The sequence below is a fragment of the Candoia aspera genome, chromosome 1 (assembly GCF_035149785.1).
Source record: "Candoia aspera isolate rCanAsp1 chromosome 1, rCanAsp1.hap2, whole genome shotgun sequence".
Lineage (NCBI taxonomy): Eukaryota > Metazoa > Chordata > Lepidosauria > Squamata > Boidae > Candoia > Candoia aspera.
Genome location: NC_086153.1, coordinates 292,036,554 through 292,054,088, shown reverse-complemented (window position 1 = coordinate 292,054,088; position 17,535 = coordinate 292,036,554). Strand labels below are relative to the sequence as shown.

Below are 17,535 nucleotides of genomic sequence, written 5' to 3'. Positions count from 1 at the left end.
GAGAGCTGGACCATAAGGAAGGCTGAGAGAAGGAAGATCGATGCTTTTGAACTGTGGTGTTGGAGGAAAATTCTGAGAGTGCCTTGGACTGCAAGAAGATCCAACCAGTCCATCCTCCAGGAAATAAAGCCAGACTGCTCACTTGAGGGAACAATATTAAAGGCAAAACTGAAATACTTTGGCCACATAATGAGAAGACAGGACACCCTGGAGAAGATGCTGATGCTGGGGAGAGTGGAAGGCAAAAGGAAGAGGGGCCGACCAAGGGCAAGGTGGATGGATGATATTCTAGAGGTGATGGACTCATCCCTGGGGGAGCTGGGGGTGTTGACGACCGACAGGAAGCTCTGGCGTGGGCTGGTCCATGAAGTCACGAAGAGTCGGAAGCGACTAAACGAATAAACAACAACAAGAGTAGCGGTGGCCGCTACCAGCGGCGCGGGCCGAAAGTGCGGCAGCTGCGGCCCGCAAGGACCCGTCTCACCTGCCGCACCCCACCTAACCTAAAAGCTCAAGGGCGGGTGAGCAAGCCGCAGAGGAGGCTGCAAGGCAAAGCCGCCGCTGCATCTGCCCTCCAGTGCTCGCCCGCTGGACGGCGGAGGGATGGGGACCGCAAAGGGAGGGAGAAGAAGAGGGTGCCCTCCGGGCATATAATGTAGGGCAGCATTTCCTGCCCGTTTTCAGGAAATGGGGGGAAGGCGGAGGAGGCCTTTGCTCTCCCTCCCTCTCCGCGTAGCGCCCTTTCTGCAAAGTTTTCGCGTCGAAAAAGGAGGGGAGACTTCGTACTCCCCCTCCCCACTTTGGCTTCTCCGCAGGGCTGGGCAGGGCCTGGAGCACGTGGTGAGGGAAGGCGAAGCCCATGTGACCGGCCTCCCTCTCCCCCCGAGCCCCCAGCCGATCGCCTCTCTTCTGCCCGCCTGCCTTCTCCGCGGTGGGCTCGTAGCGTCAGTCCGACTCCGCTCCCTCGGCAGAAGCGGCCGCCGCCACCACCCCCGCGCCGCTACCCAGCCTGAGCATCATGGTAAGAGTGCGGAGCAACCTGCCGCGACTTGGTGTTCGCCGCTTGGACTCGGCCGGAGTGGCCGGACCAGGCTCGCGAGGGCGAGAGGGGCGAAGCGAACCCCGTGGCGGCGCCTGGCAGCCATTTTAGTCTAATTTTAGCCTGGGCTGGGGGTGGCGGCGGGCGACCCCCCAGCTCGGGCCGCGGGGGAGGACTGGGGGGCGTGGGAGGCGGGCGGGCGGGTCTCTCGGTGATCCTCGAGGGAAGGGGGAAGAGATCGCTGATGGAGGCGGCTTCTCCCCTCGGCGGCTGCTGTGGTGGTCTTGAAGAAACGCTCTCCCCCGATCAGAACGCTTTCGCGGATAGAAGCGGAAAAAAACCGGGGAGGGACAGGATTCATGCCGGTTTCCTTCCCCTGTAGGTGTAGCGGGGAACGTTTTCTAAAATTGCAGCATCTGGTCCTCTGGAGTCACGGAGTGGGGACCAAGTAACGGGGCTGCTTGTTCCCTCGCCGGCTTCCCTGGCCTTCTAGGGAGGAATGGAGCAGACGAAACGCAGTGGGGCGGATATGATGAGACCGAGCCCCCTGTGCCTGGAAAGGATTTGCTTCATTCGCTTTCCCTTTTTATTGGCGTGTATGCGGGAAATAAAAAGGGGCGATTGACTTCATCCCCCCCTTTAAAAAAAAATTGGGAGGAGAAATTAATATATCCTTCCATGATATATAAGGGAGTTCAGACCATACAAAATGACTTGGACCTCTCCCCCCGCCCTGCAAAAAAAAGGGAGGCAAAAATCTGTGCTTTTGTCTCCTCTTTTTGGTAGGAAAAAATATCTCTATACGGTCCTTTGTATGACTTCCATTTTATAATGGCATGTCTACCGGTACAGTGTGTTTTATAGGATGCAGCTTTCTTTTGCTTCTTTTAACTGAAAAAAGCTGTTTCTTGACTGAAAGGCAGGTGGTGTTGGAATGACGCATAGCTGGGTTTGCCTCTCTCCATTGTGCCAGTAGCTTATTGCTTCTGGGATAAGAACATGGAAAAAACCATTGCTTTCCTTTGCTAGATGGCTTTAGTTAATCAGAATTTGTGGGCAGAAGCACTCCCTTCATTGGGAAAACTGAGTAGAGTAACCATTCACTATGTATGGATTGCTTATAGCTGAAACTTAAGGAGTTATTCAAACATGGGAGGGGACACCTTTACTCTCCTTGAATCCACTCCAGAAAACACCGCCCATTAGATCCTGCCCCCACTGCCAGTATGTTGCTGAAAATCCAACAGAGGGGCAGGAATGTCCTGATTGTATTTGGATGACATTATTATACAGCTGTTCCTGTTGGTGCTAGATAATATGTGCACACAAAAGGCTCAATTCTAACAGTAGAGAAGGAAAATGGAGAAGATTGTCATTCTGTAGGAGAGAACACTGAAATAATAACTATTATATTTTGTTTACAGAACAATGTTTGGACTTTGGCTATATAAGTAAATAACTAAATCTGTTTTTGTGTGAAAATGTGTTAGAACATCAACTAAAAACATACAACCATATCTTTCTGTATGTGTGAAAGACAAAAAAAAATGAGTAAATGCCAGCTTCAGCTTATGCTGTTGTTCTACTACATGCACACATAAATGCCTCGTAGTGTGATGTAGGGGTTAAAGTGATGAAATAAGATCCGGGAGACCCAACTTCAAAACTACCTTCAGTCACAGAAGCTCCCTAGGTTACTTTGAAGCAGACTCTATTTTTCACCCAAATCTTCTACAGAGAGATAAAGCTCTAGGAAAAACTGGAGAGGGAAAGTGCTATGTATTCCTCACTGTACTCCAGAAAAGGTAGTATATAAATCTAAAGTCTAATTCTCTGTGCAGGGACTTGCTTACATGAAAACAAGGTTTCTGCAAGTATGGTTTGAGTTATTTATCACATTTTGAGGGTGTTCTTTATCTATTAACATTGTGCTATGTGGGTTGCTATCCACTGGGCTCATTCCAGCATAATATTTAATGGTAAATATAATGAGACAATTACGTAGATCTTTCTCAAAAATTTTGCATCCTCATTTCCAGGCTAAAAACATAACACTACAATTGAATGAAAACTAGAAAAAAACAGTATCTATGGCTTTAAACAACTATGACTTTAAGGAACACCTCCTCTTAGTCAGATGGTGAGAGTTACATTCTTTTAGGCATAGCTCCTGCAAGGTTTTATGAGCTTCAGTGTAATTGTACCTTCTGTCCTTGATTCTTTCATCCCATAGTAGTTTCACTGAAATAATACTACTCTGTATATATAGTAAAATCGAAGAGATTTAAGTACATAATATTAAGCCTGACACAATACAAAATACATTTATTCTGACTCCAGAGGCTTGCATCACTGAACAAAACTAGAATATTTGGGTATTTTATTATTGGGGGCAAACCCTGTATAACACTAAGCACATTTCCTTAGATGTTAACATTTTCTTGAACTCGATAGGAATTATTCTTAGATAACTGCAGATAAAGTTATTTATTTATTTATTTATTTAATTTGTTTTTCGAACTTCTATCACCACCCATCTCTCCCGAAAAGGGGACTCACCGCCCATGTCTCCCGAAAAGTCAGCAAATACTTAGCCTCAAAGAGTATTCAAAACTTTCCAAAGTTGTGGGGGTTGGCTGGGGACCAAGTTACAAGATTCTCACAGTGTGATTCTATACATATCTCCCTAGATACGAATATTACTGAATTCAATAGGACTGTTCTTGCTATGCCTTCAAATTCAGTTTATTTTAGTAAATGTTATTTCAATTTGTTTTATAGGCTTCTGGAGTAACAGTGAATGATGAAGTTATCAAGGTTTTCAATGACATGAAAGTACGGAAATCTTCAACAGCAGAAGAGATTAAGAAAAGAAAGAAAGCAGTTCTTTTCTGTTTAAGCGCTGACAAAAGGCAAATAATTGTAGAAGAAGCAAAGCAGATATTAGTTGGTGACATTGGTGTCACAGTCGAGGACCCTTATATAGCCTTTGTGAAGCTGTTACCACTGAATGATTGCAGATATGCTTTGTATGATGCAACATATGAAACAAAGGAATCTAAAAAGGAAGATCTGGTATTTATATTCTGGTGTGTAAAGCAAAGGATTATTGTTAAAACACAGTTGGCTTTCCAAGATTCAGAGCTGAATTAACCAATTTCCCCTCCTCTCTGTAGGGCCCCAGAATGTGCCCCTTTAAAAAGCAAGATGATCTACGCAAGCTCTAAAGATGCCATTAAAAAGAAATTTACAGGTATGAGTAGAAAACATTTCATAAGACAACTTTGAGCTTAGTAACAATTGCATTCAGACTAATATCTAAGTTTCTACTCAAGGAAGCAGGTGGATTTCTACATATCCATTATTTCTCAGTGACTTTATAAATTTTTTTTTCCTTGCCACTAAAATACTGAACAAGCATATATGTATGTTCATTTGTCTTTTCCAGGTATTAAACACGAGTGGCAGGTAAATGGTTATGAAGATATTAAAGATCGTTCAACACTGGGAGAGAAACTAGGAGGCAATGTGGTAGTTTCACTTGAAGGAAAACCCTTATAAAAGGACAGGCATGTGCCATCTGGAGCTTCCATTTCTGCAGCTCATTCAGTTGGAATAATACTAATTCCTTTTTTTGCCCCATCTTCCCAGATCTCAAATACCCAAAGGGGATATCATTAACAGTCTACAAATGACCATCACTGGACTGTTTTTAAACCTGGTAGTTTTATGTAGAATCCATGGAATGCCTTCCATATATTCTTAGCCCAAACTGTAGGCATTCCTTGCAAATGTGTACAATGAATGTGATAGTTGATGTGGATAGTCTAGCCAAGCAAAGAAAAAAGGTTTAAGTTAATTCATTGCCTTTAAACTATTGTCCAATGATCAAATGAGACTCTATTCAGTTTTACTTTACAGTTGCACTTGATTGCAATTTCATGAGGCTCTTGTGCATTCATACACCTCACATGCCTTTATAAGCCTATTTTTTGTGACATGGCAGCACATAACAGTATGCATTTTAAGCACTTTTTTGTAATATGTTTGATTTCTTCTTCCATCCCCCTGGAATGCCAATTAAGTTATGGAATTGTGTCATCAGTCTGTTGTACTTTGGTCTTCATTTCTGTTAAATTAAGTAACTGTAATTATGCCTTTTTGTTTTTCCATGAAATGTATGCTACTGAACAGGAGTAGGAATTGTTTACCATGCAGGTCTTGCAACCTAAATATATTTTGTAAAGCATCATTCATAATGGCAATTTCTGTATAAAGGAACTGTAAATGAAACTCTGATTTTGAAATCAAATATATAGGCCACACTGCAATAAAACTGTGGCTTATTACAGAATGCCCCCTTGTTTTTATGGGAAAATAGACAAATATGTTTAACCATTTTGTACCACTTCCCATCCCTTCGGTATATATTCAACTTCCAATTATTAGTCTATTATGTTATGATTTTGCTCTTACAATGATTTGAATAAGCAATCTTCCTCCCCAAACTTCGGGTTACCTTAATATATTTTCATTATTAGGGAACAATTAGGCCAGCAACTTACCCTGTTTCAGAAACTTATAACAAAAATTATTAACTAACATAGAGCATTACTTCAGAATACTTTTCCCAGTTCTATGTTGGTTTAGTATTTCATGTTCTACTTTTTGTCTAGTCATGGGGCAGCTGTTTTCCAGTTAACTTTTGTACGAATAGGACTGGAAAGCTTTTGCTGCTACTGAGTCTTGCATCAGGAACATAATTTGGCTAAAAGCCAGACACTACACTCCATATAGAGAATTTGATCTGCTCTGTATGAGCAGTCCTCCGTTAGCCAAAGCTATTTATGGCAAACACATGCTTTTGTATCTTGTCATCGGTTCTCCACAAATGGCAAAACTGGACATGATTCTACTGGTATGCATGAAGGAACTTTGTTAGGCAGCCAGTCGCTGTTGAAGTGTGCATACCACTAGAAGGAATGTATTCATCAAAGGACAGAAATTTAAAACGGTTGCAGTTTCTTAACAGAAGATGGCAGAGAATACAAATAAATTTTAATCAGATTTAAAATTGCTTTAACTCATTTTGAGGGAAGAAATAAAATAAGTTGATGACAAATATTACTCAGTTCTACAGGTTGTTACTGTGGAACTCCCGACTATTTCAAGCTTTCAGCTGTCTCCGGTTTATTGCAAGTGAAATGTATATCTTTTAGAGTACTGGCTGAACTTCATGGTAGCATTTAAGCTATGCACAGTATTGCTAGATGGTAACGGTTTTGCAGCAAAAAAAATCTTTAAATTATTTATAGGAGATTTTAAAATAATTAAGTTTATGCCATGTTTCTTGGATATATTACAATGTGCACTTAAAAAGGTCTGACTGGTATAAAAACCTACTTTTGTTCAGTTCTTACCTAGGTCTGCATCACTTCTCTTCTGAAATTATAATGTGCTGATAGTGTTTTACTAGAGAAATTTCAAATGCTTTAAAATGAGTGTTAAAATTTTTAAAATCTATCTAGATTGCAACGTTTATCCCATCTCCAGCATAAAACACGGTTTTTAGTTCATGAAATCCTCTACAAATAATATACTGCTGTTTGCATATTATGTTGAGCAGATCTCTGAGACTTCAGAACTGAATACTGAAGAGAACATAAACATTTGACTCAAATTATGTATTCAGTTAAACGTTCACACAAATTTATGTAAAATCATAACTGATTTATGTTCATCAAGTATGAAACCCTCCATAATATGTTTAGTTCAAATTTTGTTTACAACTGAAAAACAGTACTGAGATTGATTTCAGTGCTATAACTAGCTTTTTGAAATGCTGCTACAAATCTGTTGCTTGGACAATAATACAAATGAAAGACAGCTGGCATGTGTTCCACATGGTTCATCAGCTGTTGTTTTCTGTCATGCAAAAAGATGAAGGCTTCATTGTGACTTAAAGGTTGAAGAAAACTTCACAATCTGAGCATCTTGCATGCTTCCCATCACTGATGGGCATTGGGAATTTGCTTCAGTTATTTTATGGATAAAGAAATGTTAAATAAAAGTTTTCATGACTGTACTGAAAGCCTCTGCAGATACTGCATTTTTATTTTAAAAAAATTAAAAAGGAGCAGGTTTGGCTTAAATATTGAATACATAACAATACAACTTATGGACTGATCTAAAATGAAATATAAAACTACAAAAGGTGAAAAGTAAGAATGACTTTGGTAATAACCTTGAATAATGCCTCTAAGTTGATGTCAGATGCTGTTTGTTCTTCTGACATAATGGATCTTAATTTAAACTGCCAGTTTTCCTTAGCTGAAGGTTTTTCCCATTTTAGGATGCAGTTCTAAGCACATTAATGTGGGGGTATATCTCACTGAAATAAACAGACTGGTTTTGGGGTAGCACTGTGTTATTAGATATACATCAAAACAATCCAGTTTTTAGTAATGTGGTAATCCTATCAAAGTAATTAGTGGCTTGATTCCAGCTTCAATCCAATTAAAATTGCTAAGACCAGGTATCTGCATACAACATGCTGGGAAAGCAAGAGTGCTGGATAGAGAAGAGATCTGAAAACATAACGAATCAAATATGAAATTTAAGGGTTTTTTTCCCCCTTGTAGGATTGTTCTGATATTTTTTTCTCTCTCTGCACGGATGGCTTCTCTCCAATTATTGATCTTAGAATAAAAGATGACAACTTCTTAATGTTATCAATAAATATCAGGAAGGAGGGATGTAGAGAGCACTGATATGCTAAAATAAGTGTTTTTGTTTCATTTACTGATTGAATAATCACTAATATTTACATAGTAAACTCTCCTATGACTACTAGTAGTAATACTTCTATTAATTCCACCCTAACTCCAAAACTGTTTCAATCATGTATTCAACTTTCTCATTAAAATGAAGAAGGCAAATGGTGGATCTGCTTTGTTGATATGCTTGAGAAAGGGGCGTAGAGTAAATGCTTTTCCCTGTATTATACACTCAAATAATCTTGATCTCCATCATTCTGTGAATGGGTAGCCCTGCTTAGTTTTTACATACAGTGGTTTTCTATTAAGGCAGGTGCAATAGGCAGTAAACTATTTTTCTTCTATTTATAGTTTTCTGGAGTAATCTATATTAGCTCCATTGTTTTCCTGATGGATGGCCTGAATACAAAGTAATTGTGCCACAAAAATACATATATGCAGTATATGCAATGGTTCTTTAAATGATGAAAATTTACAGAGGTAAAAAGTGGTTTGGTTTGAGGCAACAGTAGTGTATAGTTGCCCCACCCCAGCTTAAAAGAAGCAGAAAAAGTGCATATGATTGGGATGATGGGTATGAACTCATTGCATGTTTAGCCAATTATAACAAAAAGTGCATTTATTTTGCTTTTTAATAACTTCACAATTTTATGAGAAATCATAAAAGCAGAAGTAATCTACACAGCAAGTGATAATCTAATTATTGCCAGTGAAAATGTTTCCCATATAATATTACATTATTATTTGGACAAGTATCCAGTTTCTTAAGGAATTCCGTAAACACCAACATGATTTAGAGAATATTTGAAGAATGGATAAAGAAGCAAAAGTGTTGGTGCAACGAGGGTACACAATTTTTAATGCAAATATTGAACTATTGGATTTATCAGTCACCGTGTGCAGGAATGAAAGCAGGCTAAGTAGAAACTACACATTTGCAAAAGTAAAAGATGCAACCTTCCACTATTAAAATAAGCTAGTATTAATATGATGAGTCTCTGGTTTTGCCTTGAAGTATATGTGTATCTACCTATACCTCCAGTAATACAAAATCTCTTTATTGTCTCAGAATGGCTGAAGATGGCATTACTTTTTCATTCTGAAAAACTGCTATACATTAAGTCTAATTATGTAATTAATATCAAATCCTCCAATTGAGTTTAATCACTCCACTATTAGGGTTCGTTTAGGTTTCACTCAGATAACAGGTGTCACCAAGCTACGTTCGGTTTATTTCCTCATAACTTTGTTTCCAGAAAAAAAGAAATGAAATAATAGTAATAATAATAATAATAAAGTAAATGTTAAAAAAATGAACACAAATCTCTGTAAATTATGACATTTTAAAAATTTACTATCTCAAAGCAGCTTAAACATTTCCCTACAAGCTTGTTGAACAGATGAGTGTTGATTTTTGCAAATGCTGAAGCATGTTTCACCACCTTTTTGTTGTTGTTGCTTTCAAGTCAATGTTGACTCCTGGCAACTGCCTGGATAAGTCCCTGCAGTTTTCTTGGCAAGGTTTCAGAAGTGGTTTGCCATTGCCTGCTTCCTAGGGCTGAGAGTGTGTAACTGGCCCAAAGTTGCCCAGTTGGCTTTGTGCCTAAGGCAGGGCTAGAACTCCTGGTCTCCTGGTTCTAGTCCACTACACCAAACTGGCTCATTTCACCCCCTTAGCAGCACCATTTCAAGTGGTGATGTAAGGGAGGGATGGTTGTTGCAAGGTATTATATAATTATTTTAATGTTTTGCCAAATTCATCTGTAGGAGACAAATCTTGAGTTATTCTGACCCTAGTTTTTTTTTAAGTAAAAACTAGTACTTTAAATTGTGTTGACCACTGAAGAAATGTAACATGGTAAACAGCCTGGCTATCTTAGTTTGAATGAAGTGGTTTAGATCCTAAGAATCACGGGTAGAAAAAATGTTTTTAATTAGTGCTTTCATTAAACCATGAAACTAGAATTAGTGAAAAGCTTCCTATGGTGCAATACAGTATTATCTTGACATGAAATAATCTAGTTTTTATGGATAGGTGTGTGTGTGTGTGTGTTGAACCTGCCAATCAGCTTACCTCCATGCCTGTTCTAGTTAAGTCCCTTGTTCACACCAAAGCCATAACTACCACCTTGATCATTTAAAGCCGTTTATGGTATGAAGATCCTCCAATAGCTGAAATTGGAACCTAGTACAATATTCTAAATGTGGTTGTGCCACAGATCAAATGATATTGGTAATTACAGTTTTAGGGTTGTATCTGTTGGAAGTCCTGGCAGATCCAGCATGCCTCATTTGCATGTGAATTAGCATGCAAATTGAGTTGTCCCACAATGCAACTGAGGAAGCCGTTTGTTGCCACTCCTTCTTCTTTCTCTCTTCCTTCTTCTCCACCAGAAGCAAGCACATGGATGTGTGCTGCTGTCCTCCATTCTGGGCACCATTGGTGGGCCTGGAATTCCCCTTTTTTCCATGCAGCTCTTGGCAGCTGTAGGGCTGAGAGTTTAGGGCAAAACTAAGTATTTAGAAAGAAAAGAAGAATAAAGGAACTTCATCTTTTCACTAAGATGGATGTAACAGAAGCAACGATAAACTCAGTAAGAAATTCTTTTACTTATCTTAATCTGCCTAAGTGTGTGATTCTTTATGCTTGGGAGGGCTGAGCGTGTAAGATTAATAACCTGTGTTTCCCTGACATGCTCATTGGAACTATCTAAGATAATTTTCTTTTTCTGTGCCGGCTTCTCAGCTGCGTTATAAGCTCTGCTCCATTTCAGTGGTTCTAGCAGGCCACTAAATTGGCTTCAGTATCAAACATGTTGGCAGAAGGGATTTTGTCCTTTCCCCTCCAGACTTTGTGATGCAGCCCTATGGATTCCAGGGTCTCTTCCAACTATCAGAAGAGACTTAGAAGGGGAGGATTTGGGGACTGCTGGGGAAAGGGGGGATGGTGAAGTCACTGTCTGTAAACTCTGTCAGACAACATTGAACGCAATCATGCATTTTGCAATAACCCTGTGCCACACTGAGTTCATCTTCACTGCTTTCCATTATATCTACATAATTACTTTTCTTAGTAGCCTGTTCAAACGCTGTCAACGGTTGAAAAATAATGCTCTTCTGCCCTAGTATATATTACTTTGTTACGTGTCATGTTTTCAGGTGGAGTTTATTTAGAATTTCTCTGATAAATGCTTCTGTCTAATATGGCTACTTCACTGCCACCCAATTTAATTATGAGTGGACACTGGACAGACTTCCAGTTCACAGAAACTATTTCATTTTAGTAGAATTACAAAACCTGGTCTACAAGCTATATATTTAGTATTTGAGAACAGATTTGAGTATAAGAACTTGTAAGTTGGCAGTTCTTGTATGCATATAGCCAATCCTATGACACTTCCTGTGTGAGAATTGCCTTGTGCTGTTCTGCCTCCTCACAGAGGTCTGCATGGATCCAGATGTTGTCTTCCATTTACTGTATATCTGTCCTGTGTTTTCCTACTGCTGCTTCATTTTTTTTCTTTCACAAAAATGATTCAAGAAGGAAGGATGGAGTAAGTGCACGTCTTCCAATGTGTAGTTTGAAGAGTTATCTACGGAGAACTTGCCTGCTTACCTCAAGCTTTCTTTATTGCAGCAGTAAGAGAAATGGTCTGTTGTTAAATAGGAGAAAAGTTATGGCTGATCAATTGCAAATCACCCAGAGATATATCAACAGACATACTTTCTGCCCATTGTTAATACCAGTTCATAGGCTCTTTCTCCAAAAAATGTTTCTCCTATAGATTTAAAAGGACAATCTTTTTTAAAAATTCCAATCATACATTAGATTTAGATGTGTGTGAATGTGTTACTTGTTATACACGTTAGCACAAAAAGGTGTCTTTGATGGCCCAACAAATTACACCTCTCTGTCCATGTTTTAGTTATTTCTTGCTACTATTTGAAGTGTTCATAAAAATGTAAGGGCAGCTGGCCTTCAGCATACATGTTAATTTTCATAGTTTTTGTACCTGTGGTATCTTGTGCATCACAGCTGTTTATAAAGCTATTCTCTGCAGTAGTTAAAGTATTTCTACATATATGCATTATGACTTGAGCTAAGCTATGCAACATAAATTTAACAAAAGGTCATTTCAACATTTCGTAGTCATCCCATCTATATCAGCTGTTCCACTCCTAAAAGGCAAACTTGCCAAAAAAGCATGTTAGGGTTATGGTCTTCTTCACAGTTGGGCTGTGGAAAAATTTCATGGTTTATAATGTCAAACATGCAAAACAAAATGAATTTAGTAATGGGAGACTACAGTATTGATAAATGTTGCCTGAACTGGTACCAGCATTAAAATTATAACCATAGCACCATCTATTGACAACAAAATAACTTGCAACTTAGTATGTGTAAGAAAGCTTTTTGCATAGCACTTACAGAAACTAGGTAAATAACAAATCATTTATTTCAAATTTTAGTTCATGATTTCTAGAATTATTAGCTCATTCACTTGGGTGGGGCAAACTTGGATTTCATTTTTTAAAATGTTCACAAGGTAAAATGAAGCCAAAGAATTTTATTTTCTGAATAAAATATAAATATGCAAGTTACAGTTAACTGTGCCAACAGCATGTGGCAATACCTACCTGACTTTGGTTGATCTCATAAAAGTAAAGCAGAAGACCACCAGAAACTCCCAGGGCAGTAGGCTAGACAGAAAAGTTGACAAAAACACCATGGAAAAAGGTAGCAACAATCTACTTCAGAACTACATGAACATACATATGCCCTGGGAATTTATGTTTTTATTGTTAGCTGTCATGTATCCTCTGATTAAACTTCATTGAAATCATCTGTGCATACTAGTAACAGTATAATAAAGTTCTTAAGACAATGGAGTTTTGAATGAGCATTTCAGGGCCTAGCTTGTAGCTGGCTTAGAAACAACACAAGGCATTACTGCAGTTCAAATAATTAGCTAGAGATTTGGCAACATCCGCAATCCAGCAGAAACAGATTATAATGCCTGTGTGTCAGTTTATGGTATAGCATATTGTCTAATCCCAGAAAATTAAATTAATTGAATAAACTGTAGTTAACCATGGGTAGGTGTGTTGGCCAGGACCATACTAGGAAACATAATCTGTATTCCTACAATTGCTGCAACTCTACAGCTCTGAATGTATCCTAATATAGCACTTCTCAAAGCATGCCAGAGTGCCTTCCTCATGCTCCTTTCTGAACAATGTTACCGGTTTGATGCAAAAGTATGTTGAATACCAACAACATGATTGTTCCAGAGTCCTATATGACGCCAGAATATTCTGTTAATCTATTTTGCATAAATATTTTATCACTTAAGAGGGTGTTGGTATCATGAACTTGGAGAACCCCTGTCCTAATACATATATCACTAGGCAAACATACAGTGACAATTCATGGCATGAGAACAAGATCCTCAGTGTTCATTATTGCTGATTAAAAACAAAAATAGCAACTTGGTATAAACCTACACTGTTCACATTTATTATAGGAGCATCATGAATAGTTTTATGTATATGAGAATAATTTTTTAAAAACCCTCTTACTTTAGCATTTCATAGATGCAGTACCATTTTAATACTGCACTAGGCTATTTTTAGAAGGCAACTCACAAATTTAATAAATAAAATATACAACATGAAGGAAGGCAGATAGAAAGCATTTTCTTCCTCTCTTCATTAACAGAATCAAGGTCATCCAGGAGAGCTGACTGGTGGCAGATTCAGAACGGAACAGAAATACTTTTGACTTAGTGTGTAGTTAAATTATGCAATTTGCTTCTACAGGATACAAAGACAGCGATCATATTAGAAAGCTGTAAAACTAATCTTGCCTTTAATGAAACTCACAAATTAGGATTGGCAGTGGTCAAAACAGATGTCCTATGGGGACTGACAGTTGATATAATAAATGTTAACACTGGCATTCTTTTGTGCCAAACCAAAGGTGGGTGGCTAGCACTTTAACTCAATAGAGGGGAAAGGCTAATGTTATACTTTTGTTTCATGCATGCCAGGCATTCTCTTTCTTTTCAGTCTGCATCAGCTGAACTTTAGGGCTGCCCTGCACAATAACACTACTTTTTTTGCAATCATCTGGAACATAAAGTTGAGAAGAATGAGATAAAACTAAACCATGGGTAGATTTAAAAAGAGATTTTATAGCCATGTTCTCAAATGTTATTTCACTAGTTTTCCTCACAACAAAGGCCAGAAATTATTAAAGGTTTGTTTAATGAGCAAACTTCATAATCTTGCTCGCTAACTCATGAACTTTGAACACCTGGATTTTGCTAAGAAGATTTGTGTTTTACTGTCAGGAATGTGGTTTAAAAACATTATTCCAAGGATGTTATAACAACACGTTTGGAGGAAGCAAGCCTATAGGGCAAATAACTAATTCCATCCCAAACAACTGCACAAATTCTTTTGCTCTGCAGTCTGACACACATTTTTGCTTATATTCTGATCTACCCATTAACCATGTAGAGAATCAAACCACCACGGGCCAAAATGCTGAGACTCTTTACAGTCTAATTAACTGGTATATGCATCAAAAACAAAATTCATTCTAGAATTATCCAGGAAAGGCCCTAATTTTCCCCAGACTGTCTGCTTTAACCTGGATTGTAATCAGAACCTTGCTTAGAAAATGTGAATCTTTACATGTTTTCCTCTTAATAATAATGGGAGAAAGAAATCAACAAAGGCTTTAGCTTTTTTTTTTTTTTTTTTGCTTTGTGGAAGAATCAGATTATATTTTCAGATGCCAACCCCTGTAAAAGGATTAAATTTACCTAATTTCAGTTAAATAAATATGAATAGGCTTCTTTTTAAAGGAAATTGTTTCAATTCTTTCTAATTCTGGACAGAATTGGGTACATTTTGCAGTCACAGTGGCTATCAAATTCAGGAAAAGTAATGAAAGTTGTATGTCCTTGAAGTTTTGAGGACATGGGTTTACTTCTGTCCCTTTTGTCACAAACTAGTCAACCACATTTTGACTATGTTAGGCAAACAAAAACTCTGTAGTTAGCTTGAGTCAATGTGTTATACAATCCTATAACACTGGATTATTAAGTAATATGGGTAAGAACCTCATATGAACATAGCCATCAAAATACTGGGGTACAATTTGGATTTTTAAAATTATTCTTCTGCTATGTAGTTTGCTTTATTGCTGCTCCTGTTCTTTTAGCTCTTTCTTAGTTATACCATGCATACGCTAATAAAATATTGTTGCATAATGTATTTTTTGAAATAATCATTGTAAGCCACCTTATTTAAAAAAAAAACACAGGAAATTCAAATGATATCTCCTACTTGCATCATAAAAGGTATCACTCATGTTTGTTTTCTTGTAGAGTAGGCCTAATGATCAAGCCACAATCTGACTTTCCTTAAAACTTTGCTGCTTCTAGAAGATGAAAAAAGTAATGCTACGTTTACTGTTTTCCAACAAACTTCAATGTTATTTTGCTAACTACCTGAGATCAACTATTCAAGCTTCATTCTTTTGAACTGTTTCCTAGAGAGTGCACCATTTGCTTGGCTACTAGCTGTTGACAATAAAGTAAAACAAAAGTAATACAAATAGTTTTATTATGGATTGGGGTGTTTTCTGCAAGGTTCTAGAGATTGTTGCTGGTTTTTTATCTGTAGGAGACTACATATTCCCAAGATGAAGATGCTCAACTGTTCTTCTGCAGACTCTTTATTTATTTATACATCAAATTTATTCCCCACCCATCTCACTCAGAAAGAGAACATTTATCTATCCTATGTTCCTTTCTATTAAGGAGGAAGCAGGTGCCCTAATTAGGCAATATCTGCACATGACTTGAAGCTGGTGCCCTTTGCATAAGATACAGACATTAGCTAAAGGAATGATAATTCTTTTTTGAATTATCCATTGATTTTACACATACACACACACACACGTTAAGCCTTTCATTTTGGTTTTAAATTAGCTATAAAAGAAGTAGAATGGAAGGGTTGACATAGTATATATAAATAAAAGATCTCTATAGTATGCCATTTTAAAGAATGGCATCACCATCTCTTTGGAATTTCCTTACACTTAGAAATCCATATGGTGCCCACAGTTCTGCCATTTAAGAAGACAGTGAAGGCTGAACTGTCTCTTAGAGCTTTTAATTCTTACACTGTTACCTTTAACGGATGCTAGTATGTGTGTGCTTTTACTTATTGTTGCTTTATGTATTGTTTTATTGTTTTAATGCACTGGGAGCTTTCTGGCGAGTTGTGGTCTAAAAGAATGAATAAATTATAGAACTTAATACAGCAATAAAATAATCCTGAATAGTACTGCAATTATAGTAACAGGTTCTAAATTTGAAGGGCCTCTTCCAATATAGGTTGGAGTTCCTGAGGAGGCTAACGCAAGAGGCAAAAATGGATCAGAGTCAGCAACAGCAAAATTGATCCAGGGAGGAGCTGATGGTATCTGGGAAAGCTGAAACATAGTTCCCCCTACACTCCTGATATGATGCCAATCTGGGACATTGCAGGGATTTATATTGTGGCAAACCAGACCTGGTTGGTCATTCATTGTATAGTATAGGAAAAATAACTTACCCTCTGTCTAAAGGCAGGCAGGAATCAGAGCTAGCACAGGATACAAGGATATGCAAGGATCCTGTTATCTGTCCAAGGACACTGCTTACTGATGCCAAACCTGGTTTGAACCTAGGCAAAACACTGGGAGTGGGGTTGTACAAATAAGTGTGCTCGGGGAACACTTGTCTGAAAGAGAAATGGTACGTTTCATTATTATACCCTATCCTAAACATAGTGGTTTAGATTGAGAAACAGAGTAAAACTACACTCCTGCAATCAAGTTGTCCCTTCCTCTTCACCAGATGCCCCTGTCCTCCTACCACAGGCTATTCTTGAGGGCCAGAAGCTCTTCGCAATGCCACAAAAATGATGTGAAATTGACATAATTCAGATGCACCACCCAGCCAACCCTGGCCAGTCTAAAAAAAAAGGGGGGGGGGAAGGGTTGGAGCCTGGTGAATACTTGGGGCACTGGGAAATCCCAAGGTTGTAGGCTAGGCTGATAAAGGACATCTTAGAACAAGGGGACAAATCACTGCTGTATTAACCGAGAAAACAGGAGCTGAGATCCACTTGACTTCCATCTTCCTGAAGAAGTACCTGGCCTCTTCCACAAGGCATTTTGGGTTACAAGCCATTTTCTCTGAAGCAAGCCCACTAATTTGATCAGGGCAATTTTCAAGGATTCGTTTTTGATTTAAACACAATTTAGGGTTGAGTTGTAATTTGTCTCTGAAAAGTGCATTTCCTTGAAGTAACCATAAGGGGATGCAGCAGCGGCGGCAGAACGAACTAGCTGTGGCGGCTGTTTTCCTCCTCTCCCTCGTCGCCTCCTCTGGCCTTCTCAGCACATCCAGTACGCGAGGTAAACCCCATGTGCATTCAGACACGAGCTTATTGACAGACCACAGACAATTTGTGCATCGTCCCAAATGCACCCAGCTGAAGTCGGGAAGTGGTCGTTTACCCTCGGGGGCCTCCCCGGGGTCTTGTCTGCTGCAATCCCTTCTGGATCTCCCAGAGGTTTGTAGTTCAACTCCAGGAAACACCTACGGAGCACAAGCCGCAATACCACTGCTTCAAATTGCTTTATCAAACGCGGCACTC

General features: G+C 38.7%; 1 protein-coding gene across 1 annotated transcript; it reads left to right on the top strand.

Annotated features, from left to right (window-relative positions):
* The first annotated feature begins 760 nt into the window (after positions 1–760).
* Positions 761–7,124, top strand: CFL2 (cofilin 2). The gene is made up of 4 exons (XM_063290035.1): positions 761–1,021; positions 3,821–4,128; positions 4,216–4,292; positions 4,488–7,124. The coding sequence occupies exons 1-4, from the start codon at positions 1,019–1,021 to the stop codon at positions 4,598–4,600; spliced, it is 501 nt and encodes a 166-aa protein (XP_063146105.1). The 5' UTR covers positions 761–1,018; the 3' UTR covers positions 4,601–7,124.
* The last annotated feature ends 10,411 nt before the right edge of the window (positions 7,125–17,535 follow it).